Here is a 27,142-nt window from a genome sequence, read left to right on the forward strand (position 1 = left end):
GTATCTCTTTGGGAGACTAAGGACACTCGTGACTCAGAAAGCAGACCTTGGCGGTTTTATTATTATTTTGCAGATTTGAGCTGATTATATGAGTAAAGGAGGATATTTCTTGCTGTTCGGTTTAGATTAAATCTGTGAGGTTAAGTGGCTAAGGAAGGGAGAGAGAGCAATCATACTGGAATCTACCCAGAGGGTCACAGCTGGCTACTGCTGGCCCCAGCGTTCTGCAGCCAGGTTGCCATAGTTACAGGATAGGAATTATGGAGGGCCCCTTTTTTCTTCTCTTTTATGTCGTCAATATTGTCCATTTAACACACCTTTTCCTGCCCCTGTTTATTCATCTTTGCTTTTGCATCAGTTTAATCTGTCTCTGTCTATCATTTCAGTCTCTGTCTTTCTTTCCCTCCTCTGTCTAACTAGTTCAGTTTGAAATGGAATGAAATCCATTCAATTCCATATTATTTGTCGTGTTTATTCGTGCCTTGTGCCACAGATGGCCCTGCTATAGAGTGAGTGGTATCTAACTAAGCATCAAACACATGCTGATTTAAAAATAGAAAGGCATGCTAACCATGCATCTATGACCCGGGATGCCACCTGGTGGCGGAAAGAAGTACTGTATTAAACTCTATGAAGGAAGCAACTATAAATCAGAGATTTGTTGCCTTGAAAAATGGAAAAGTAATGAAATCTATTAAATTGTGGTGGGAAAAACACAAGTCATCTGCACTTTTCAAAATTCTGGTTCGTAAGTGTTTTGAGAGTGGCCTGGTGCAATGTGCTTTATCGGTCCTTAGGAAAAAGTTCATGCAGTGATGACGATGTCCAGAAGGCGGATGTGTCCTCCACTGGTCAAGGGGTCATTGACAAGGACCATCTGGGGCCGCTACTCCTACAGGTCAGTTTCAGGACGATCCTTGTGGGGCAAGAGACCATTGACAATTAATATGCTGAGAAGTGCTGCGGTGTGATGTGTATATTACCTTTCTGTAAATGATATGTTTATGACTCCCTCCGTTCAACTCTCCCACTTCTATTGTCCCACCGTCTTTAGGCCTTGGATGGCTTTCTGTTTGTGGTGAACCGAGATGGCAACATAATATTTGTGTCAGACAATGTGACCCAGTACCTGCAGTACAAGCAGGAAGAGCTGATCAATACCAGTGTGTACACCATCATCCACGATGAGGACCGGGAGGAGTTTCACAAGAATCTGCCCAAGTCAAATGGTGAGACATGGGTTAATGCATGTGCTGGTGCAAACACAAACAAGTCTATTCATACCTAGGTGTACAAATACAGGCACCTATTCACAAGCACGTCTCATCTTTTATCAACATCCTCTTTTTTTTTTTTTTCATAGCACCAAACGGGGCATCATGGGGTGGAGAGGCTCCCCGGCAGAAGAGTCACACCTTCAACTGTCGTATGCTAGTGAGCTTTGTTCATGGTCAGAGTCATGGGTTGTCGGATGAGAGACCTGGAGGCCAACGCTATGAGACCATGCAGTGTTTTGCCCTCACTCAGCCCCGGGCTATGATGGAGGAGGGAGAAGGTAAAAGTCATTTTTAACTGTTCTGAATGTTTTTTATTTGTTTTTCCAGTTAAATAGAAATAAAGTGGTAAATACATAATTTGATTACATGACAATTCATTTAAAATGACTGATTAGGAGAATATCGTCATCCAGCATTTATACTCCTCGCACAGAAAATGAAACAATGTTGCATGCCAGAGTGGGATCTTTGTGAGGTCTTTTCACAAAAGGGCCGTTCTGTTTCAAGGAGCAGCGATTTTCTTTACATGACCAGGTGTCTTACTGGGGTGACCCATAATGTGTACTTGTGTCTTCTATTATGCACTGATCACTTTTTGTTTAGATGTTTCATACAACACTTTCCCCACTAACAAGATGCTGAATGTCCAATTTCTGCTCCAGTGTGTTTAAATGAGGACTTAAAATTGTGATGTCTCTTTCCAGATTTGCAGTCTTGTATGATTTGTGTGGCGCGACGCATTACAGCAATAGAGAGAACAGAGAGGTTTAGTACTCGCCATGAACTGTCTGGTAAGTTTTCACTATGCAATAATTAATAAATCCAATCCAATTACCTTGCTGAACTATGTTCATTTTGAAAACATGATAGGATCTTTGTAAAATAGTTAGCCAGAGGCAGCAGCCCATAAATAGGCCTTAAATCAGATCCGTGTCTATTTTAAATAGGCATTAAACTTCAAATTTTCAACTTAGACTATCTTTACTATATGAGAGTATGATCTGCAAACTATTTTATTGTAGCCACCTTATTTGCTCAAATCAAAACCAGTGGTATTGGTAGCTGGGGCTGTGAAGACTTTATTTTATAAATTATACAAAATGTTACTTTTAGCTCTTTATTGGGATACTATCCAAGTATTATTGTCCTATTTCTGTCTCTATGGATGGTTGTTTATTCACTGTGGTTCGTCTTCCTTTTAATTCCGTCCAGCTTTTATCGCATGTGTTAAACTTTGTGGCAAATGATTCACAATAAAAGCCCATGTTAGAAATGAGTGTTTACTGTAAAATGAAACAGGAAAGGGCTTGACATTTTAAACTACTACAAGAACGGTTGAGTTTGTATTAACATTGCATCTAAAGTTATTGCCTATTTCCTTTGCCACCACTAGCCATTAGTATTTTTCTAATCCAAGTTGAAAATCTTCTATTGCAGGTAAACTGATTGAAATCGAACACCAGAGCTCTCTTCACACCACTATGCGCCCAGGCTGGGAGGACCTGGTGAGGCGTTGCATGCAGATGTTCCTCCAACACAGTGAAGGCCAACCATGGTCCTACAAACGTCACTATCAAGAAGGTATGTAGTGATCCATCTCACATGTGAAACCACTGACCCAGAAATAGACGCAGATATGATCTATTATAATAGAAAACAAGAAGTAAAGATTGATCGTACACAAGGAATTCACCAGAACACAAACCACCTCATCAAAACTTATGTAATGTTTGAATTTGCCGTTTCGAAGTGAAGAAGAGACTCAAATGGTTAATGAGCAGTCATCAGTAAACTAGGAGATATTACAAGACATAATGTGTAAATACTATTTACTTTATGGTGTACACTTCCAGAGATAGCTATTAACTATTTAACTGTGCGTTCACATGCCCATTGTGGTTGTCTAACATATCCTGCGTCAGTTGTGCACGTCCTCAGAAAGTATGTGAACAATTTAGTTCACAAGGCTGCCGGTTATCTGCATGTATGTGAAAGCATGGTTAGAAAGAAAGTGACTATCCCTACTAAGAGTTAGGTCCTTCAGACCTGAGTTCTTGTTTTAACATAAAATCAACACTTGGTGATTTTTTTAAAAGATAAATCGAAAGAGGTGTATGTGACATTTGTTTATTGCAGTTACGGCCTTCAGCATCACAGATTGACACATGTTTAGTAAGTGTATGCCCATAACTCTGGGAGTTCTTCTTTAGCATTATCTTTTCATGTGGTTAGTGTTTATACTTTTTCCAATTGTCAGCTATTGATTGTGGGCTTGAAGTTTCTGTTTTTTCCTCTGCAGCTTTCCATAATGGCCACGCAGAGACCCCACTCTACCGCTTTTCACTCTCCGATGGCACCCCAGTCACAGCCCAGACTAGGAGTGACCTCTGCAGGAATCCCAACACCAATGAGCCACACTCTTTCTTGTCCACACACCTGCTACAAAGGTTCAAAGGCTCCAACAATTACAACTATCATGATTTTGCCAAACGTGGGTGAATGTCTGACTGCATTGTACTGCAACCTTGTTCTGTTTTTAACTATTGTTATTTCTCAAATTTTCTTGAAGAGAGCAAAATGGTTATCGTGGAAACCAAGGCATGAGGCCTCAAAGCACGGGTGTGAACAACCCCAACCAACAGATGAACACGGGCCCAGGAGGAGGCATGAACAGGGGCTATGGCATGGCGGACCAGGCCAACATGCCACACAGAGGAATGACCCCATATGCTGGGGGCAACCGCACAAATCAGATGAGTCCCATGCATCCGATGAACAACGTCGGTCAAATGAATCAAATGAATTCGATGCATCCAAATAACTCGATGAACCAAATGGGGCCAATGAATCAGATGGGCCACCATGGCATGCACCAGCAGCAGCACCAACATCAACAGATGGGTCAGTTCCATGGAGGAGGAGGTGGACCTGGAGGCGGAGGGTATGGCATCGGAATGACCAGCCCCCCCCAGACCAGTCCAGGGATTAACGGCCCCCCACACAATGTCATGGGCTCACCCAGAGTCCTAGGAAGCCCCAAGATGGCTGCTAGCCCCTTCTCTCCTGGTGGTAAGAACCAAATATTTAACGATGATGTCTAAAAATGCTTATATCAAATGTTTGCTAATATTTAGGTTATTCATGAGTTGCTTACATGCCTGTTTATGCTGTTGTAGGTATTAACTCTCCCATGAGCTCCAGTCATCCTGGTCATCCTGGTAACTCTGGAGGGGGAGGCACCACCTTTTCCAGCAGCTCGTTGAATGCCCTCCAAGCCATTAGTGAGGGAGTGGGCAATCCGATGCCCTCCCCACTCACTTCTCCTCCCCCTCACAAACCTGACAGCTCCCCAAGCATCAACTCCACCAACCAGACTTCGGGTGTACCATGTAAACCTGGCCTCCCAGCCTACTCTGACTCTAAGAGCCCAGGCAGCTCATTGGGGGCTGGATTAGAGCAGCAGTCGCAGCAGCACCCACACACTCCTACCAGGGAGGGGCCTCCTGACAAGCCGGACAGCCAGGTCAGCAGAGACATGGGTCAGACCGGGGGAGAAACCGGTCGACGGGTCCCTGACGGCAGAAGTCACAAGAAACTTCTGCAGCTCCTCACTTCCCCAACAGATGAGTTGGTGCCACCCAATCACACAACAAGCTCTGGACCCACCTCCTCGCCTGAGACTAAAGATGGAACAGCAGGTGTCACCAGCCCCTCCTCTTCAACAGGAGTATCCTCCTCTACAGGCGGAAATCATGGCGCTGTGTCCTCCTCTGGTGGCGCAGGACATTTATCAAGTCAGTCGCTGCAGGAAAAGCACAAGATCCTCCACAAGCTCCTCCAGAACGGGAACACTCCTGATGATGTGGCTCGCATCACAGCCGAGGCCACTGGGAAGAGCAGCTTGGATTCAGAGCCTGGGCCTGCTGCCACTGCAGGAGTTAGGGGGTCCGAATCCAAACAGGAGCAGCACAGCCCTAAGAAGGAGAAGCCTCATGCGCTCCTTCACTACCTCCTCAATAAAGATGACACAAAAGAAGGTGGAGATATCAAGCCAAAGCTGGAGGAGCTGGAAGGGAGAGGACCTCAGGGGGCAGGGGTTACCAGCTCTGATTCCCACTGCATGGAGGGAAAGGTAAAATTAGAGCCAACTGATAAGGTAAGATTTTCCCACAAAATACAAACTTATAAGATTTAGTTTAAATAACCCAGAAGGACATTGTTCTCCAATCATTCCTGTGTCTCTTGTTAAGGCGGAAACTCTGGAGACCATCCTTGGTGTCCCAAGAAACAACTCTGGCTTCTATCCTGAAGCAGACTCCAGAGTAGGGAAGGAAGTGGGAAACAAACAAGGAAATCTTCCTGACAGTTTACATGGTAAGTCAGCCGGTAAAATCTACGATATATGATCAGATGGATCACTTTGCTAATGTAGGTAAATATGTTTGTAGGTCTTGCATGAGGTATCACACCGTAGACTAGGGCTGGGTATTGCCTACAACCTCACGATACGATACGTATCACGATACAGAGGCCACGATACGATACTATCACGATACACGTTGCTTTTGAATAATGACCATGTCCTGCACAGAATTGACTACAACAGTTGTTCTTTATTATTCCATATAACAGCAAAGGCGAAGTCTTAGGGATCGCACCACTCAAAATACTTAAAATTCTGGCCATTAAAAGATCTTAAAAGTAAAATAAAATAATTATCATTCTAATCCCAATAAAAAAAAAAGGCAATGCCATGGATCTGTCTCTCACGCATCTCCTCCCAAGATCCCCGGATACGGTGTTTTTAATTTCCCTCGTAAGTGCCGAGTCTGTTGCTTGAACATGAGCGCAGTTGCACATCTGGGCATGCAGCGGTGCTATAATGTTCTTCGGACATTACGAGTGTTGCAGCTTTTAGCGGCTTCAGGGCTTTAGCCTCATCTTCAGCACAGGCCAGGTCCGCTTCAGTTAAGGTCCACAGCTCCTTGGCATTCTTCCACACCTCAGTGGAGAATAAGTAAGAAACAGTGGGCGTCTCGAGCGCACGTTGAGCGGCCAAATTCAGACTGCGAGCTGGCATTTCACGTGCAATAACTCCGACAGTTTCTGGTGTTTCTTCCTTGCTTGTTTTGAGTTGAGACGTGTGCTGTTTTTGCCTATGCTGCCCCCTTTGGCATTATTGTGCACTGCACCATAGGTGAAGTTTCGTTTTCAAGACGGCCGTCAACGCATTTGATGCCGTATCGATACAGTAGCATCTGCATCGATGCGTGCATCGGCATGACGACGTCACGATATATCGCCATATCGATTTTTTGAGCACAGCCCTACCGTAGACACTTTGAATCATCTAACTAAATGGTTGAAGTTTTGTAACCTCACCTTGGTACTTTGTGTGTTTCAGAAGGGGAGAAAGGCCCCCTACCGCAAGGTCAGCGTGGTGTCTATCAAAGAGCCTTGTCCATGGATGCCAAGCCCATGGGCGCAGAGGGGCCAGTAGGAGGCGGGCTAGCTATGAGAAGGAACGTCCCCTGTCCCACATTGGTCAAACAGGAGAATGTGGATGCTCCAATCCGACCTGGGGGTGTTCCCAATGGCTTTCCCGGAGGCATGGGAGTGTGTCCACCACGGGGAAATCCAAGTAAGTTAAACATTTATCTCTTAACATGCAAAAAACTAGCGTGTATTGACCTGGACACCACCGAATAGACAGCATGGAGATGTTTGTTTACCAAGCACTTGCGTTTAAATGTTAAACCCACTATCTTTGAAAGTACAGAAGCTTGCAGTTTTCAGAAAATTGCTAAGCTAATTGAGGAAACGATGTAAATGGTCTGTGTGTTGATCAGGAGGAATGGGCAGAGGTATGGGAATGCCCCAGCGCCCTCCCATGGCAGGGCCAGGGGAGTGGGGGATGCAGAGGTCTAGCGTCAGCCCTACAATTGGACCAGGACACCCGGGCATGGGTCGATCTGTCCCAATGGGAGGTCCCATGATGAACCGCTCCAACAGTGTACCTGGAAACACCAGGTCCATGCTGCAGCAGCAGCTCATGGATATGGGTACGTCACATATCTCCGTTGTTATATCTTAAGCTCTAACTAGCAATTACTTGCTGCTTAACTTTTTTGCATTATATCCTGAAGTAAAGTAAATATCTGAATTGGACCTGCAGGTACCAATGATGCCAGTATTAGCATGAGCCCGTTTCGTGGACATGGACCTCCGCCTCGGTCCCCCTCTTGGCCAGACTCTGCTATGGGAATGGACCGACCACAGATTAAAACAAACAGGTAAAGCAATGGTTCCAATCCTCTCCCTCCTCATGTTTACCACATTTAAGACTCCAAGCTGGATTTAGAAGGTCACATTATTAATGTCTGTGATCACAGTCTCCTGTTCTTGACAGAATTTAACATCCTTAACATTTGCATGTTTAGGGACCAGTTGGCGCACCCCCTGCATGAGTTGCTGGGTCCCCTGACCAACAGCGAAGGCCCGAGTGATGAGCGAGCTCTTCTGGACCAGCTAGATTCTCTACTCAACACGGCTGATGTCAGTGCTTTGCAGGAGATAGACCGAGCCCTTGGCATCCCGGATATAGTCGGCAAGGTACTGCAATCTAGAGTACATTTTTACAGATTTTGTTCACAGGAGATGACAAAACATTACAAGTTGTGGCAGCAAGGGCCCAAATGAACTTCAAGGCTTCAGAAATGATATACATGTCGTCAGTGATTATTGAATTTGGTTGAAAGTTTATACATCGGTATAAAATTAGAATATGAGTGTTAGTGAGTGTGTGTTAAGAAAAGCAGAACTGCTATAAGCTCAGAGAAACCAAAATCACTAAATATATATAGATACGTTTATATCTGCTTATCTGGTTCTCTGCTAATTACATGTGATTTGAATGTGGGTTCTTTATGTTGTAATAAGCCCCCTAGTTTTTTGTAGCATCTTATTTAGCAGATTTAGTACATGTGATTATCATGTAGTTGTTTAATGTTGTGTACTGTATATGTGAGTTCTGTGTCTGTGCTCAAACAACCATTACATTTAACTCCTCTGTTCCCCAGACCCGCAGACCTGAAGGTCACCCGCAGGATCCAGGTCGCGGTCCAGGTCGAGGTCCAGGCCGGGGTCAGTGCCCACCATCGGAGCCTTTCCCAGTGCCCCCAGAATCAACCATAGGCATGGACAAAAAAGCCATGTATGGACAGGGCTACCCTGGCACCCCAGGCCCCCCCTCCGTGGGCATGCAAGCTGGTTACAGCAGCAACACAATGCAAGGCCAGTCTCCTGCAGGCTTCAACCCTATGATGAATCAGATGGGCCAAACAGGGAGCTTCCCAGGCATGGGGGGTATGGGCAACCCCCGTGCAAACATGATGAGACCTCGCATGATGGCCACCAAGCCTCTCCTACTGCAGCTACAGCAGAGGTTGCAAGGGCAGCAGGTGATAACACAGATAATATTCAGCCTTACAGTGACCCACTAGATGGATGTATAGAAAATAGCTCCTAGATACCTAACTAATAATTCAAAAAATGTGTCTGTATGGGAAACGCGTATCTCAAGAAGTGTTCATCTTATCAGCTTCACAGTTGACAGATGTATTCTCCAAAGTACGTGCTGAGACGAAATTGCTGCGATTTGGACATGTTTTACAATCAATATTAATAAACTTTAAATAAAAAGGCTATCAGCCGTTCTGTGGTAGTGGCAGCAGGGACTCATCAATGTAATTGACTTTGTCAATCACGACGGCAGCATATTTACAACAGCCCATTCCAATAGGCATGTTTAGAATGGGCTTTTAGTTGTAAAATTTAAAATAAGACACTGGTATAATGACATTTTTTTTATCCTGTCTCTTGTGGCAGTTTATGAACCAGACCCGACAAGGCATGAAGATGGAAAATATCCCCGGGGTAAATCCTGCCATGCGTCAAGGCATGCAACCCGGCATGCAACCCGGCATGCAGCCCGGCATGCAGCCCGGCATGCAGCCCAACATGCAACCCGGCATGCAGCCCGGCATGCAACCCGGCATCCAACCCGGCATGCAGCCCAACATGCAACCCGGCATGCAACCCGGCATGCAGCCCGGCATGCAGCCCGGCATGCAGCCCGGCATGCAACCCGGCATCCAACCCGGCATCCAACCCGGCATCCAACCCGGCATGCAGCCCGGCATGCAGCCCGGCATGCAGCCCGGGATGCAGCCCGGCATCCAACCCGGCATCCAGCCCGGCATCCAGCCCGGCATGCAGCCCGGCATGCAGCCCGGCATGCAGCCCGGCATGCAGCCCGGCATGCAGCCCGGCATGCAGCCCGGCATGCAACCCGGCATCCAGCCCGGCATCCAACCCGGCATGCAACCCGGAATGCAAAATGCAGGCATGGGTGGTCAGGTATGTAGTGAGCCCTTCCTAACATCCAATTTAGTGTAAATTCACTTGTACCTTTTAATAAAGCCCAACTGCAGAATTCAGGTCAGAGTATTGATGTTTATCCTGCAGCCTGGTTTCCTAAACGCTCAGATGATGGCTCAGCGCAGCAGAGAGATGATGACTATGCAGATGAGGAGGCAGCGGATGATGATGCTGATGCAGCAACAGCAGCAGCAGCAGCAGCAAGGGCAGGGAGCAGCAGGAGGCTTCAGCCCTCCCCCGAATGTCACTGCACCTGCAGGCATGGACCACCCCATGGGAGGACCGCCTTTAAACCAACCTGGACAGCAGGGCTTCAACTATGGAGGCAGCTATGGTGAGTTGACTTTGATTGTTGTCTACTAGCTCCACCTGGACATTGTGTGTCACACTCGCGTGACTCTTGTTGTACTTGCAGGGATGAATCAGCAGGGGGATCCATCTTTCATGGCTCCAGGTAGCAGCTCACCAGGAAACGTGATGCAAGGACGAATGGGGGGCCCTCCTCAGAACACCGTGACGCAAGGGATGCAGGGAAACCCACAGGGAGGGCCCATGTACGCATCTGGTGACATGAAGGGCTGGCCACAGGGCGGCATGCCTCGCAACAGGTATGTAACCGCAAACCTCTTCCAGCAATACGGTTCTTCATTTCTGCAGAATACTCAAAAGAGGGACTCAGTAGATTGTTTTGGTCCTGGTAGCCATCAATAAACCATTATAAATGATTGGCTGGCGTACCTGTTTGTCACAGCAGCCCAAAACTGAGATGATAACCAGAAGTGGTAGTTGTTTTTTGTCAAAGTGTAGTCTTTCTAACTTTTCCAGGATTACCAACCCAAGCTTTAAAAGGGTATTTGTTTCTCTTTCCAGCTCATACTCGCAGCAACAATACCCCCAGCAAAGCAACCAGGGCCAGTTTGGACCCATGATGATGAACAACTCCTTGGCTGGACCTGGGCAGGTCAGCGGGGCCGGGGCAGGACAGTTGGGCCAGATGTCGGGCCAGATGCCGGGCCAGATGCCAGGCCAGATGCCAGGCCAGATGCCAGGCCAGATGCAAGGCCAGATGCAAGGCCACATGGGCATGAACCCAATGGGAATGGGTAGAATGCCAATGGGACCTGATCAGGTTAGTATTGCTTTTACGAATGGAAAATATGTAGTGTTTTAATAAAAATGTTGAGTTTACAACATTGTTTACAACCCATTACATCTCTCACTGTTTTTTCACTGTTTCTGTAGAAGTATTGCTGAGGACCTGTGGATGACAGCAGAAACCGGAGCCTTTCACCTGTAGCAAAGTGGCCAGGAACACGAGAAGAGCTGGGCTTACACACACAAACACACACACACACACACACACACACACACACACACACACACACACACACACACACACACACACACACACACACACACACACACACACACACAGTAGGAGTTCCCCTTCATAAAATGTAACGCAGGAGACTCAACACAACGCAGTGTTCATCCTGAAGGAAGTGGGCTACGAGGACAAGCCTGCATCAGGTTTCATCGCCAACTGAAGCCTCACAACCCTATTTAGGTTATGCACACGCACACACACTAAATATCTGTGGCTGTGTGTGTGTATACACATGAATGAGCTGCAGCTGTCGGGCAGTATTTAGCGTCACAGTCAGTCTGCAAAGAGGGACTACGGTACAACTGATTGTGGCCGCACTTTACCTGGAGGCTTCTGTGTGGAACAACGATCGATGCAATATTTCTTCATCATTAAAGCCTTACTAGAGATTCAATGCCTTCACAACAATGGGTTTCTTCTCGGTTGCTTCTTTTTTATCCTTTGGATGCGCCTCATTCTTTAAGACGTTGGAAGCTCTAAGCACAGTTTTACTATGTTATGCAGATTGGAGCAATAACTCTCACCTCTATGCTTTAAACTGTATCTGAGCACCATCACCCCCCCTATGAGCAAACAAATGGTACTGCAGTATTAGATGTCTCAAGTGTCCTCTGTGAACATGAATTGTAAATAATCTACAAAATATATCAAACATGTTTTTTAAAGGCCCATTATTGCACAGAGTATGAGACCTGGTTGTATTTTTGTGTCCCATATGCCAATCCGGATTTGGTTCATTAGTTGTTGTTTTTTTGCGGAGGCAAATATTGCAGGTGTGTTTGGGTTTTCCATTCCTTGTTTGTCTTTATCTGGATGCTGTATTTTTTTATTTTCTGAAAAGTCTTTTCTTCATGTTTTAGTCGAGGCACTTTTTATTTGTGATGAGGATCTGATGAGTTGAGGCTTTGAGCTGTCAGCTGTCAGAGGTCTTTATTGGAAGGGGGAGGAAATGAATTCTGTCAGGACTGTCCATCAAATTATTTGTTGGTGTGTGTGCGTCTGCGCGTGTGTGTGAATTATACATGTTGAGAGGACCCGACTCTGTTGACACAGTCACACGATTGTGGCTTTTCTTCCTTTATGGGGACAAAAGGAAATACCCCCATTATGAGGTAGGCTCGGGGAAGTTAGGTTTGGGGTTAGTGTTAGGCAATAAGTTGTGTGTGTGTGTGTGTGTGTGTGTGTGTGTGTGTGTGTGTGTGTGTGTGTGTGTGTGTGTGTGTGTGTGTGTGTGTGTGTGTGTGTGTGTGTGTGTGTGTGTGTGTGTGTGTGTGTGTGTGTGTGTGTGTGTGTGTGTGTGTGTGTGTGTCCAACAGACCTCTGGTCCTCCTCTCTCGCTCCCTCCCACCAGCTCTGTTTCTGTGTCCAGTGTATTTTATTAGCAGCATCTTCTTTTGACTGTTATTCTCGCTGAATCTACCTTCTCAACATGCGCAATCCAAAGATATTTTTCCACATCCCTGTATAGTTTCTGGTGTAAATTTTTTTTTATCATAAGTGTCATGTTATTCTGATGGTAAATGGGTACATATCATGGACCTGTAATCACATATGACGGTTGTGTACTGCAAGCTAACGGCTATTGGTGCAGTGCAAAGAGGAGCAGACGGTCCCAACCCCACAGCAGAAGGTTTTTACATCCAGAGAGGAAAAGAGGAAGCATGTTTTGCTGTGAAAGATAAATATTAATGGAATGAATTCAACTTAAAGACATATCAATATCTCCTCTATTTTTTGGGAAACAACTTCATTTATGTGCATATTTTGTTACTTCAGGAAAAATGAACTTTGTAAAGTTTTGATGGAGTACAAAAGGAGGTTTGTTTCTGTTTTTCTTTGTGTGGAGGTAAGATAAGCTGTCATTTTACAGGATGTATATTACAGAATTTTTTTTTTTCTTTTGATGTTGATATTGATGTAAATACAAATTTCTATTTAAACACTTTTGACTCTGGTTTTCTTATTGCGCACTGATTCTGATTCTGAAAAGTGATGCATGAATAGAATTTACTCCATTCTCAGTCTGGTAAGTGCATAGTGAAGGTGTATTGCACTGACATCAGTTTGCTCAAACGAATCAGGATGAGGGCTGCGGCTTATCAGGTTATTGGAAGAAATGAAGGAATAACAAGTTCGATCTGTAGATCTTATTATCTTCTCTCAGAAGAAAACTATTGCCCTTGACTTTCTGGTTAAAAAAGATTCAGGTTATGGTCACAGCCAATTTGCAAAGCTCCAAACTAATGTACACTAAACAGTGATTGAACATTTCCAATCCTTCGGTACAAGTGGGTGACAGTGGTGATACAACAGTATAAAAATACCTTGTACTTTAAATAAGGGAACCGAGATATTTAACTTGGGTACCACAGTAAGGTATTCACAGTCCAATGCAAATAGAAGTACAGTTGTCCAATCAGCAGAATGTACTAAAATAATCACATCAAATTATCATAAATTACTTTTCATCACATTAGATATGCTACATTACAATACTGATCATCATCTGCGGCAATCACTGTTGTTGCTGTTAGAGGTTGAGCTAGTTTGGTAGCTCCATCTAGTGGTTAACAAAGATAAACTAATATTGCTTAGTATTACTTCTGAAAAGCAGGGTCTGTAAGTCAGGTAACAAGATTACACACAAACAACTGGACCTGTTTGAACATTTTCACAGTTTGATATGGAAATAATTGTAGATGTAGATATCTTTGAGTGTGACATTTGGTGCAGCTTGATTAAATTTAAGGTAGTAAGAAAATAAATTATATTCTGTGACTAGATAGTTTTTATTTCTGATTTGTCCAAATCAATGTAGCGTAGTTGTTTTACAGGGCAGTACAAGTGTAATATGGACAAACTTAATTAACCAAAGTATAAGTAAACAGAAAAGTACCTAAATATAAAGTTGCGGAAAGAATTTCGAACAAGATGACCAGAATCTAGGTTTATTGTCATGTAGGTTCACATATAGATGAAATTTGGTGTTGGTGCATAAACCATGAATATAGAAAATAGGAAATACAAGCATAAATATAAAAAAATATACGAAATAGCTTATATAATAGTTTGTGAACATTCTAAACACAAGAAATGTACAATATAGACCACTGATAACTACAATTTAATTTTATACAGAATATGTATGAATATTCAAATATTTACAATAAATATTGATGGTGTTATGTCGTCCCTATCACTTCAGTGTAACCTATAATCTAGTATCACTTTTGCCAGGAGGGGGCGCTGTTGTCCACTATCCTCTCCAACATATCTTCTGATTTACCCAGTCGATCACACTGAGGCTGCAATTCCTCCCAAAGTCACGGGAGGGCGCTCAGCACCAGGGAAAGTGAGTTTGCCTCATGTTTACACACCGAGGGATGAAAATAGTAACAACAATTTGGAGTGAGGTGAATTTAAAAAAAACACTGGTTTGGTTTAAGTGTGATACAGTGATAAAAACAAAGTGTAATAATGGAGCACACACACACGCGCACACACACACACACACACACACACAAGCACACACACGCAAACGCACACACAAACTAAGGAGACCACAGCAGCCTGGCCTTCATTTTATCCACAGCTCCACAAGATTACGTAAGAGATGTGTGTATCTGCCAATACAGATAATTACATGTGATTAATAATTCAGAGAACTATTATGATTTAACAGTGTGAGGAAAAACAGTGAGTGTGTGTGTGTGTGAGTTAACTTTCTTATTCAACATAACTTATTAAATTGAATCAGTGGAGCTTTCTCTAAAAAAGAACAAAGATGGAGTGTATATATATTATATATATATATATATATATATATATATATATAATATGCTTTTTATATATATATTAAAAGCATATTAATATATTAAAAGCAACTTATAGCATAGAAGTGCAGTGTGGGAATCTGCAGCAGAGAGCAGCTCCCTCTCCCCCCTCCCTCCCTCCCTTTCTCTCTCTCTCTGTCTCTCTCTCTGTTTCTTGGCGTGGCTCCCGGCCCATCTGCGGCCTGGCCCGTGGATTACTGTTTGTTAATGTTTCAATCAGCTGTGTGTTGAGGAATGTGGAGCTATTTAACCTGAACTTCCCCAGGTGTGCCGAGGCGCCGCTCAGTCTGGGCCCCGCCGCCCTCCCCTGCCCTTGGCACAAAGCTATCACACAAACACAATCACACACTGGCCACGCCGGGGCTGCAGCTGTGCGCATCGCACCGCAGGGAAATGGGAAAAACATTGCACCAGGGAGACAGAATAAATCTTTGAGCGGATCGCCTCCGCCAAAGCAATTTAACCCCCGCAGCGCCGGCGCGGAGGCGGAATAACGCGCAGATTTACGCGCTTACATATTGGAACAGCGCGTTCAAATGGATGTTTAATTGAGGGGAAGCCAACTTTTATCTGATTGATTTCATTTTTTCTTTTGCTTCCCAATAAACCACCTTTCATCACTTCATTACGTGTCAGTGAATCTGCCTGAAATAAGCAGAATATTAAACCCTCTTGTACCTTTTAACGTTATTTGTCATGATCTTGTAACCTGACTATTTAAAGGGAGACTTCCTCTTGTAATGTGATATGTTAATGGCCCATAGAGAAACAAATGACCACTTTAACTGGCCATGAGCCTGTTTGACCACCAGCTTTGGTTTACTGGTGGCTGAGTGACTCAGTACTTTCTTCTAGGTGTGACACTTTTTTTTTATAGTGAGAACCATCTCACACTGTCACAGCTACAAGAAAAGCTTCTCAGATGAATGTGAGCCCAAATCTACGATTTATCACAATGGTAATAAGGTCAGAACAGCCCACTCACATCATACTACCCCCCCCCCCCCCCCCCCCCAGGTATATAATGTGACCCACTCTCACACAAACACCATGACACAGAGGATTTCTTGTTGAAAAATAATTGTCTTGTTTTAATAAAAAAACAGCAATAAGGTACATTGTAAGAAAACAATATCTTCACATAATGAGGCATTGTAATATACAATACAGTTTGTCGCTCAGTAATCTGAGAAATTTATCTTTTTCAATTTTTTACAAAATGCTGAATTCTCTACATGATTTTATACAAGATACAAAGAGCGTAACAGAAACATTAGCTTTCTTTAGAAACAATAAAACTCTACAAGCAACAAGCGAGGCAGTGGCTGCCCTCGGCCCGTCTTGGTCCCCCCGGGCTAACCCAGTCTATTTCGGGACACTAGCAGGTCCCCTCTCTTTTCTCAGGACCCTCGGATGAATCGAGAGCCGCGAGTAGCAGGGATCCTCGCCAACCGGAGGATGTCCACACATTGTATTTTTTGTTCTAGCTTCTTGGGAGTTAGAAACGTCCCTACACAGTTCAAGGATTTCTTTCGATGTGAAATGGAGATGTCACATCAGGTATAGCCTTGTTCATTCTTGGCGGTGACCGCGGTGGAGTCACGGTGCGATGCTCCACGAGCTCTTAGCGGCACATGATCCTGTCATCTGAGCATCCATTCTGCGGGGAGACAAGAGGAGGAGGAGGGTTAGTTTATTTGCTCTGAGGGGGATACACAGCAGTCAAAAGGAAACCGGTGCGTAAAAGGAGCTTTTACGCATGGCACTGGTAACTTTTACGCACGCTTTGAGACGTTCCAAATATGCCACAGGGGTGCGTGCACCTTAGTGGAAATAACATGTGTTCTGAGGTACATAAGGCAGTATATGTTAGGAGAGATATTTACCTCAGCTGCGATGCTAGCGAGCTCTGCGTTCAGCGTGGTCAGCGGTGTGCGGGCGATGCCGCTCGCCATGAGCTGGCGGCTCTTCTCCGGCTCGTCGAGTTCGACCTGCAGGTCCCAGATGTAGTCGATGACGTGCTGCAGGATCTCAACTTTGCTCGCCTTCTTGTTCGTGGGCAGCGTGGGCACCAGCTCCTTGAGCTTGCTGTAGCAGTTGTTCATGTCCTGCAGGAAGACGCTCATCTGCTCGTCCAGCAGCGGGATCTTGATCTTGGAGATGGTCAAGCTCTGCTCGGACAGGCAGCGCACCATGTCCTCTCCGCCGACCTTGCTCTTCAGGGCGCAGGTAGATCCGACAACCTTCATCTTGATGCGTGTAAGTTTCCAAGGATTGTGATGCAGAAATGAAGAAGATGTTGGGAGATAGTCGAGTGACCAGGCTTCTCCTCCTCTTGGAAATGTGAGCAAGGGAATGTTGACAGTTAGCAACATCCACATGGGCCAACCTCCGCCTGTATATACCAGAGCAGGAGCCGGGGGGCGTGCACGAGTCCTCCTGTTTGAAGGCAGTGGGCCAATGAGAGGGCTCCCTTTGTGTTGGCGGGTGGGTCCACAGCCGCGCTGTCACCCAATGGCTGCTCTCGCCTGGTTATCGGGATTTACAATCTGTTTGAGGGATGGCGTTACAAATGGAAACAAATGTGTGTCTTTTATGGGTAATATGTGGGAATCCAGCTGTCCATGGCTTGGGGACTCTGCAGGTGTAGATTGCCTGGGGACAGTCACGGGGTGGTGAATGCCTGCCTGGGTATGTGCTGTGAGAATGTGTGTGGGATGGGACGGGGCTGAATAGGATGAATGGTTAATGATAATGAGGCGGCCACGGTGCCCTAGATTTAGCCTCTCACAATGGTCGCTGGGGCTGCAGATGTGCATGAGGATAGTACAGTGAAAAACAAAGTGGAGACACAGAGGGGACAGAGGATGCTGGGGGGGTGGGGGGGGATATAAACTTTATCAGCTGAGATCAGTTCAAGATGATAAAAGTTAGTGCAGAGGGACGTGTGCAGGAATGCAGCTACGCAGAGTTTACTGGGTTTATGAAATCAGGAGTTTAACAACATTACAACAAGAGGCTGAACTGCTTGTCCTCGCCACTCTCTGACTCCGAGCTGTCTGAAACGCTATTTTCTTTAATTCTGGAGGCACAGAGTCTCTTTCTCCTGCGCCTCTGCAGCTCCAGTGTGCGAAGCAACTTCACGGATTCCTTCACATGTTTCTGCAGTGTGTGTGTGTGTGTGTGTGTGTGTGTGTAAGTGTGTGTGTAAGTGTGAGAGTGTGTGTGATGGCGTCTCTCTCTCTCTCGCTCTCGCTCTGAATCTTCCCCCCAGATTGTCCAAACAAGCCCGAGCAGACTGGCAGGCGCCAGCGCGGTGACGTCACCCATTCATCGGAGCCTTGACGCCTGTCAGCCTGGCGCCGCTCGGGCGGTCTCCATGGAGACGTCAAACAAGGAGGGCGCGCTCCTCCTTCACCTGCGAGCTGCGCGGGACCGAGTCCTGAGAACAAACCCGAGCTTTTCTCTTCTCCCTCGTTCATGTATCACCTTAAAGCAGCGGGATGGGATTACAACCCCGCACCTGCACTGACACTGCCAGCAGGTCAACAGGAAGGGGGGGGGGGGGGGAGGCTCCGCATTATGTTGTCACTTCTAAACAACTATTGCATTCCTGCACAGCCGTTGTCACAACTGTATGACCCTGTGGCCACTGCAGCATTAAACTGATTTACACTTATTTAGTTCATTTTGCATCCACCAAAATAAAGAATGAGACGTTTTAATATATTTGTCAGTAAAAATATATGAATCTGTGGCATTTTAACACTTAACAACTGTTGCATTCGTACACAGTTGCTGAGACAACTGTATGACCCTGTGATCCCTGCAGAATAATACGGATTTACACTGTAATATATTCAAACACATTTAATTTGATGTTTAATGGAGTATAAAAAACTTTTATCTTTAATATTTCATTTTTACATCCAAAACAAACCATCTGATTTCTCTTTATATTCCTCAATGAATGTGCTAAATCTAATTAAATCAGTTTCATTTTAACATTAAACAACTGTTGCATTCCTGCACACAGCCACTGTCACAACTGTATGACCCTGTTCTCACTGCAGGATTATATGGATTTAGACTATTTATATTGAGACAAATTAATGTTTTAATGAGTAGGAAATGTTTTTATCTATAAACCACCCTAACTTCTCTTGAAATCTCTCAGTACATTTGTTAAATGCAAATAGATTAATTGCCTTGTGACACTAAAAAAAACTGTTGCATTCCTTCACACAGCCCACTTCACTACTTGCCCCTGAGGGAACCACAGGACAAAAATCTGTTTCCATATTCAAACCGATTTTACCCTTCACATATATTCCACTGGCTTAAAGCAGCAACTACAGTGATATAATAGCCCACTTATCTAAATACAAAACAACTATTATAATACAGTGGAAGAAATGAACAGCTCCCACATTAAAAAACCTACTCAAGAAAAACTGCTGATTATCACACAAACGTACCTAAAGTATCCAAAGTAAATAATAAACATTATGTGTGACCCTGGTATGTTATATGTATATCATTATGTATATTATATCACCAGACTGTCATTACTGACTCATTTAAATGTAAGCTGGGTTTTTATGTTGTTGCTGGTCAATATGAATCTTGCAGTCTATTCTATAACAAAGCATCGATCATATAATTTATATATTTCATTATTTCATAATAAGAATAAGTACAAAACTTTTAGTAGTTGTGCTCACTTTCAAATTTCACCACGTTATAATTGTACTTTTACTGACCAGAATCTGCAGCGTATAATTGTTGCATTTTGTTTATGTATTTTTTTTTTTTTTTTTCAAATGTAGAATTTAGTTTAAATTAGTATTCTGGTATTTGTGCAGACTGACACGAGTTTCTCACACGTTTTAAATCTATTTGTATCCTCCTGAAGAAAAACCAGCTTCTTCCCTTCAGATTTGAATTTAAATGCAGTTTAAAGAGCCTCTTCTAAAATCTGCACAGATGTGACACCAAAGCCAACGTCAGTGTTGTTGTCCTGTAACAAAGTTAACTACCACTGGGACTGTTTCTTCTAGCTGTTGCAGTAGCCCATAAAAACTTTAAAAAAAACTTTCTTTTTCTCCCTTTTTTTTTGCCCTCTGTCCTAGGTCGCAGCTGACAGGGCGGAGGGAGGGCGGAGGGAGGGCCGGGTGGGTAGAACAATGGGAGTGCGGTGCAGGGATTGTGGGAGAGAATCTAGGCTGGAGCCACAGTGTCTGGAGCGCCCCTCCACTCCCCTCATCCAGCTTTTGTTCAGCTGCAAAAGCTATCAGCACTTCCTACTGACACCAACAATAACTCCACACAGCTGGGCCCTTTTTAGCCTGTTTACTGCACATCAAGGCGAGGGGAGAGAGGAGACAGAGCGATGAGGCAGAGGAGGGGAGAGAAAAGTGAAACATATTAGCTCCTGATTTTAACTGACAACGCCAGTGCCCTCTCGCAGCTCCCCCTTCATCGCTGACACAGAATTCATTTCCCAGGGGACTCGTTATATGTGAGTCGATTATCACTTAGTATTTTATTTCTACGACAGGCTACTGTTTCCGCTGCAGCATCCCCCATCCATCAAACAGCAGAAAGGCAACAACTTGTATTCTTTTCAGGACATTGTGTATCTTGGCTCTATTTGTGCCCGCACACAAGCCGTTTCCCAGTAGCGTTTATTTTTTCCAGGATAAATTGTTCCATTTGGTGTAGAGGAAAACATAACAGCTAGTACGCCCTCTTAATCACGATAAGGCCAAAACTGTAGATCTATAAGAGCACACTACAGGAAGTGTGAAACGTCGGTGCAGGAATCCATTCAGAGGAAATAGGACATTCCAGCAAGGCTTTCACACTTTTGCTGCTGTTATTATTACTGTGGGGGACAATAAGTAATTCTCATACTACTTCCTGAAACATGAAAGGGACCAAGGCACAATGATGGCGGAGGAGAATAAACGCTTTCTTAGACAGAGGATTTGACTTCAGTACGATTATTGAGATACACTGTTGAAAAGAAACGGGGAGGAATTTGATAATGAGAGGCGAGCACCACATGCAAGTTTTCAACAATTTTTACTAACACTCATACACACACAGACACAGACACACAAACACATAGGTCTTCTCCCTGCAGCTGTGGGATTAGTTTCCAGTTCCCAGTCAGGCTCTTCCTGTTTGCTTGATAATGATCACACCTGTGTGCAGGTGTGTGGAGAGGCTCATGTGAGACAGGGAGGGGTGTGTGTGGTGTCAGATACAAAAACCTTTACCACACCACACTGTCACAGCTCTCTGCGGCCGAGTGATGATTGACTCGAGACTCATCAGTCACAGGCACAAGTGGAGGAAGTGTGTTCTGTGTGTGAGAACTTGTAACACTGTGTGTGTGTGTGTGTGTGTGTGTGTCACTGCCTCTGTGGGTGTGTTATGTATGTTTCCGCCTGGATTCCTGGTGTGCCCCGGCATGGCCCTGGCACCTCCCTGGGCAGCGCAGCCTCTGTAATGACTGAGGACCCGTGGTTGGGAGTCACTTCCTGTGGGAGTCCTGGTTCAGAGATGTGTCATTCCCCAGTGCAGACAGGCTGGAGCCGCGCCGCTTGTTGGTGTTTTTCCTGTGTGCAGACGGGCGGGCAGACTGGGTGGGTGGATGGATGCCATCCCCTGAGAGCCAGGGGCAGGTTACAGGAACACTATCTCCATCTGATAGTTTGTGCTCCGCAGCCTCACAGAGATCCTTGAAGCCCCACAGGTGTCCACTGCTCTGTGTCCTTGGCCCCTGGAGGACTCACAGGGACAGCTCGCTCTCTATCTCTTTCCCTCACTTGTGTACATATGTATGTGTGTGCACATTCACTAGACCTGAATCTCACCCCTCCTCTACACCCCTGTGGCCATCTCCCTCCGCCTGGTTCCCACACACACTATCAAAGCCCTTTAATGGCTTCTAATTAGCTCCCCATCTGCTGGTGACAGCGCACTGGTGGCATGCTAAAGCACCCATTGAGAGCATAGGCATTGTGCTCTGGAATACTTTCCACTCCAGTGGCAATTGCCTGGTGAGAGAGCTTTAGTTGGGGGGTGTGGGGTGGGGTGCTGGTTGAGGAGGGGGTGAGAAGGAGTTGGAGAAGGAGGGGATGCTGGGTAAGAGTTCTCTGTGGTCAGGGGTTTGGGGGAGGGCAGGGGTGGAGGGATACACAATGGGAGACAGTGTTACGGCTTGTTGCAAATCTAATAACACCCGAGTCCCTTTTCCGTCCGCTCATCAACTCCCCCCCCCAAGCACCACCAGCAACTAGTCTCCCCTCCCTCTGCTTCTTTGACTTTAGCAACAGTTTGCCGCTGACATCACACAGCGGACGCTCGGGTGAGCCAACACTGACTTTGCACCGAGGCCACGGTGAGACGGTGGGGTCCTGGGTCTGTAGATCCCCCCCTGAAATCACTGACTGAACAATAGGTGCACCTCCGCAGGGACTGTAAATGTTGCCTAATGAGGCCTCTTCATTAGCAGAACCTGTCTGTGTGTGAAAGCTGCCTGTTTGTCCGATCCTGTATGAGGCCTCCTCCTCTTCCAGGACCTCCAGCAGGGCCCAGGTCCACTGGTAGCAGAAGGAGAGACCAGCTGTTCCCAGCTGGTAGCCAGAAGATGCCTATGGGGGACCGGCCTGATTGCTGCTGGCCAGCTGCCTCCTGCTGCAGGAGGGAGATGGAGAACAAACAAATGTTTCGGGCAAACCTTCCCATCAGCTCCAGTATTGTCCCTCTTTCTGTGTTCAATGTTTGCTAATTTACATTTCAGACAGTAATGTTGAACAAGAGGCTGGTGGAGGGGTTAATGAATAATAGTGTTTGCATAAGGCATTAAATATATCCTAAATAATTAGCAGTTTCATCTGGAGAGAGAAACCAAATCCCAGGTCATCGTCAAAGCCCAATTGCATAAGTGAAAATAATAAAACTTTATGTATTAGTCCCTTTCCATCCAAAGCTACAAGGTGCTTCACAAAATATAATATAAGTTCAAAGTTAGTTGGACCATACTCAAATTGCTTTTTTCCTCGGATTTGGTCAAATCAATAGGTAGCATTGATAACTTTATAAGAGGGGACATTAATAGTATATCTTTATAAGTTTATTATATAGTGCAGGAATGTTTTCCATGGGTAAAGTGCTATAAGAAACTGAACCAATATGAAACTCATTCTGGTGTTTTCTTGATTCCATGGCAACTGCATGCAGCACTTTGAAATGCAGAGTGAGATCCTATGTAAAGCCACATATTTGTGTGAGTGTGTTCCTGTGTGTGTGAGACGAATGGTCTGTCACCTGACCTCTCTCTCTCTGCCCATCCCGCACACACACACACAAACGCCGCACATCCCCACAGCTGCACGGAGGCGTCCAGTCAGCACGGCCACGGGACATGGGAGCCAAAGCCCAAAGATGGAGCAGGACAGTGGCAGCTGGGGAGCTGACAAAGCCCCATTCAGAGGGCCCAGGCCGGGGGACAATGGCTGGGCCAGGCTGAGCCCTCTCCTCCACTCTTCCAACCAAAGATTAATACTTCAGATGGGCTTCCCAGTGGCAGGCAAGGCTAAAAGGAGAGCCCTCCTGTTTGTCACTGGGCATTGTGCAAGTCGCCTGAGAACCAACCTCTTGGATGGGCTTGACAAATGAGAGCCACCATTGACAGTGAACAGATTGGGTCTGCCACTTTTGTTTTGATTGTGGAGCGGGTATAATCAAGTTATTTGGGCCTTGGAGAGTTTTTGTTTCTCTCTCCTGACGCTCTTGACACCAAAGTCCCACCTTAGCTGGCTCAGCTGTGATCTGAGCCCGCTTGAGTTTCCCCTCTTGTTTGTTGTTACTATTTATCGGCGCTGTATAGAGGGTGCAACACCATGAGGAAGTTAATTTACATGGGTGTGGGAATCAGGCTATCTATTCATGTGGCCTACAGGAGGCAGCGCAGGTGCAACAGGTGTAGGTGTGTGTATTCTTTGTCACATTCAATAGAGCTACAGTGCAGTGTTATTGTAATGTTTTCTATGCAGATGTCCCTTGTTCACCTGACCTTAATAACGTGCTACAAGAAACAGTGCAGCCAGGGGACTACAGTAACCAGAGACCCTGTTAGGTAAGGGTGGGGGGTAAACACCAGCAACTCAGGTTTACACCCCCACTCCCTGCCCTTTTCTCTGGGAGTGCAACGCAGGTGTTTAGCCCCCAGCAAGGCAGCATTTCTGGTTAAACTGTAGGAACGCTGCCCCGCCTTCACACCGGGAACTAGAAGTGGCCGCAGAGTACACAGCGTCACACCTGCACACCTGGGCTCCCAGTGTGTCTTCCGGGATCACGTCACATGATTTCACAACAGGAAATATTCCACCACAGTCTTGACAGAGAAGAAAGCGCACATTGAGTCAGCGTATGCAAATATCATTTCAAGCTCTGTAACCAAATCAAAGACCTGAAGTTCACTTTGACTGTTGGACACAGCAACAAGTGAGTCCTGAACCTGTGTCTCCATGTGGCTGCAGTGAGCAAAGTGGCCTGGGACCATCTGCCCCGTCTGCCCCAGTGCTTTTGCTGCACATGGACCAGCCATTCTCACGACAGAGGAATGTGCCCTTGTGGTAAACATACATCGACCCCCCGCAAGTGCCACAAATATCATTCCCTTTCCCTGCTCCCTCCCTCCCTCCCATCCCTCCTCTCCTCTCATGGTGTCCCTTCAACCACCCCAGTCTCCATCACCCTCTCTGTCCACCCCCACCCAACGACCAAGCCAGTCGCCCAGTCCCCTCGGCCGCCCGGTGAACATCCTCCTGGTTCCCACGTAGAATTGAGACACGCTGCTAAGACAAACGCCCTGCTTTTCACCCAGGGCCCTCTTCCAGGAATACGCTTGTGAGAAACTTCGATGCAGCAGAAGGTGCCCTACTTTTAAACTTCATTCTTCTCCCTGGGATTGTTGCAGGGGGCTTAACAAAAGGGGAAAGGGACTGTGTGTGGGTCAGCAGGGGTGTGTGTGTGTGTGTGTGTGCATCTAGGTTATACTCGGTGCGTGTGTTCACGTGCACGTCCGTGTTTATGCAACAGTGTGTATGTGTGTGCACGTGAGGGGAGGGCTGGAGGATTATAAAGAGGAAGTGAATGGGAAGTACACACTCAGTGACAAAATAAGAGGGAGACATTCCTTTGCTGCCCCTCCCCTCCTCCTCCCTGCTCCCTCTTTCTCTGCTCTCGCTCCGCTGTGGCAGGGCCCTGGGAAAATCAAACAGGTGGTTTGGGCCTGGCAGGAAAGCTGGCTGGGCCCGGGGTGGGCAGGCCTACAGGCTGCTGGGGGCTATCAAAAGCTCTTAGACCCAGCTTTAGGCCAGCACTCTGAATGGCCCGGGCTTCATTATCATGTGAATTCTGGGAACTGCCCCGGGCCCCCAGTAACACCAGTGAGCTGCCCATATGGCGTTCGCTTGGCAACTAGGGAGACCCCCCCCCCTTCCGATGCTACTCCTCCATTCCAGCACTCCTGATATCAAAGGGGGACAGGGAGGAGAGGGAGGCAGAGGCCCAAAAACCCCCAGTCAGCCGCAGCCCTTCTCCTGGGGGGGCCGGACCACACAGAGCAGCCCTGGACACTCCTTAGGGACCCCGGATAACACCGCTGCCCTAGAGGGCACTACAGCTAGCTGGCTCTCTGTGGATTTACCCATTGAATTAGCATTTAAGACACATTCTGAAGCTGTCAATTTAGCATCAGAGCCAGAGCTGTGAAAGATAAAGATGTCGGCAGCCTCTCCACTTCATGAGGGCGCTCCTCTAATAAGCCGCCCTCCTCCCATCATCCCATTATGCACTGAGGAATTTAGAGGATGAATTCCCTCTGATTGATGACCACTGATGAGCAGATAAATTCATCTATGCATCTTTGTGAAATGTGTGTTTGTAGAAGTTGGGTTTGGGTAGTGACACCTCACAGGCAATTTGCCCTGTGCTGATGACTCATCCCTGGCTTTTTGTTCTCTGTAGAACATCTATATGATTAAAGGGGGGGGGGGGGGGGGGGCCTAAAATGATGCTGTGAACAGCAGCCAAAACAGACACAACTAGAATGGTACTTACATAGCACATCCTCTAAGAGCCAGCAGTCCCTTTATGAAGCCCCATTCAAATTCACTAAATCTGATTTTAATTGGATCTGAACCAAATCACACACTCATAAATATTAATATAAGTCTCCTAAACATGCCTGATTTTTGCTTTGATTAATATCATTACTTACTCTCTGAGAAATCTACAACTATCTTAAAGAAAGTGTAAATAATAATAAAATACTTCTGCTTATACTTACTGCCAAATTTAATTGGCTTTTCCCCGACCCATACTGCATCCTTCCAGAGATTCATGGTAATCTGTCGTTTTTGTGTGATCCCGCTAAGTCACAGTCGAGCAAATAAATAAAATTTCCTTCCATCACTAACTTCACGAGCGGTGCCAGTTCAAAATTGGCTTCTTATCAAATTAATTGTCCTCAATCAACATTAAGATACATTTATTTATCCCAAACACATGCACAGACATGCACAGGCACACTCATGCAGGTAGGGAAATGTAACCTCTGCTTTTGACCCATCTGGTGCAGGACACACAGAGCAGTGAGCAGCCATGTACGGCACCCCAGGGAGCAGATGTTGGGGAGTAAGGTGCCTTGCTCAGGGGCACTAGACAGGGTAGGGAGAAGACAGATCAATCCAGGTTCGTCTTTTTGTTGTTTCTCCCTGGAGTCGAACCAGAGACCTTTTCTGCCCATAGTCCAAGTTTCTGCCACTAGTCCACCGCCTCTCCATCATCATTCCCGTTCCATTTCCTTGCTGTTATGTTATTATAATATGTATAGACCCTATTTTTCAGATGCCTAATCAACAAAAATCTAAAAACAGGAAAAAGGTTTTGGAATGTGCTATATAAATGAAGTAATTAAAAAATATTGACCACAGCATTCAAATGGCCCAAGTCCCAACCAACTGTTGCTGAACGTGCCTGTTTATGTTTCTCGAGAACGTTTCATCCCCAAAAAAGCTAAACTCATAACTTCCGCTGCCATTCAACAATCCTTGGTTCAGAGACAGAAATTCATATATTAGTAGGACCAGTCTGCTTTGCCTGTTTGTTTGTGACTTTGCTACAAA

At 45.7% G+C, this 27,142-nt stretch overlaps 2 protein-coding genes across 2 annotated transcripts in view; one reads left to right on the plus strand and one right to left on the minus strand.

Moving 5' to 3' along the window:
• The window catches only part of ncoa3 (nuclear receptor coactivator 3), a 32,533-nt gene extending 19,488 nt beyond the window's left edge, over positions 1-13,045 (plus strand). The window contains exons 5-24 of the mRNA XM_053445469.1: positions 798-898; positions 1,055-1,229; positions 1,364-1,555; positions 1,982-2,068; positions 2,715-2,858; positions 3,577-3,724; positions 3,847-4,346; positions 4,454-5,433; positions 5,528-5,651; positions 6,682-6,918; positions 7,127-7,339; positions 7,453-7,570; positions 7,718-7,889; positions 8,357-8,737; positions 9,165-9,282; positions 9,682-9,695; positions 9,804-10,050; positions 10,132-10,324; positions 10,587-10,845; positions 10,959-13,045. Coding sequence (XP_053301444.1) covers positions 798-898; positions 1,055-1,229; positions 1,364-1,555; positions 1,982-2,068; positions 2,715-2,858; positions 3,577-3,724; positions 3,847-4,346; positions 4,454-5,433; positions 5,528-5,651; positions 6,682-6,918; positions 7,127-7,339; positions 7,453-7,570; positions 7,718-7,889; positions 8,357-8,737; positions 9,165-9,282; positions 9,682-9,695; positions 9,804-10,050; positions 10,132-10,324; positions 10,587-10,845; positions 10,959-10,970 — 4,415 coding nt within the window. The 3' untranslated portion in view covers positions 10,971-13,045. The remainder of the gene's footprint in view (positions 1-797; positions 899-1,054; positions 1,230-1,363; positions 1,556-1,981; positions 2,069-2,714; positions 2,859-3,576; positions 3,725-3,846; positions 4,347-4,453; positions 5,434-5,527; positions 5,652-6,681; positions 6,919-7,126; positions 7,340-7,452; positions 7,571-7,717; positions 7,890-8,356; positions 8,738-9,164; positions 9,283-9,681; positions 9,696-9,803; positions 10,051-10,131; positions 10,325-10,586; positions 10,846-10,958) is intronic.
• A 2,954-nt stretch (positions 13,046-15,999) lies between these two features.
• id1 (inhibitor of DNA binding 1, HLH protein) lies at positions 16,000-17,327 on the minus strand. The gene is made up of 2 exons (XM_053445456.1): positions 16,823-17,327; positions 16,000-16,596 (listed from the first exon to the last, which is right to left on the minus strand). The coding sequence occupies exons 1-2, from the start codon at positions 17,315-17,317 to the stop codon at positions 16,561-16,563; spliced, it is 531 nt and encodes a 176-aa protein (XP_053301431.1). The 5' UTR covers positions 17,318-17,327; the 3' UTR covers positions 16,000-16,560.
• Positions 17,328-27,142: the final 9,815 nt, after the last annotated feature.

Source organism: Pleuronectes platessa, chromosome 2, assembly GCF_947347685.1.
Source record: "Pleuronectes platessa chromosome 2, fPlePla1.1, whole genome shotgun sequence".
NCBI lineage: Eukaryota > Metazoa > Chordata > Actinopteri > Pleuronectiformes > Pleuronectidae > Pleuronectes > Pleuronectes platessa.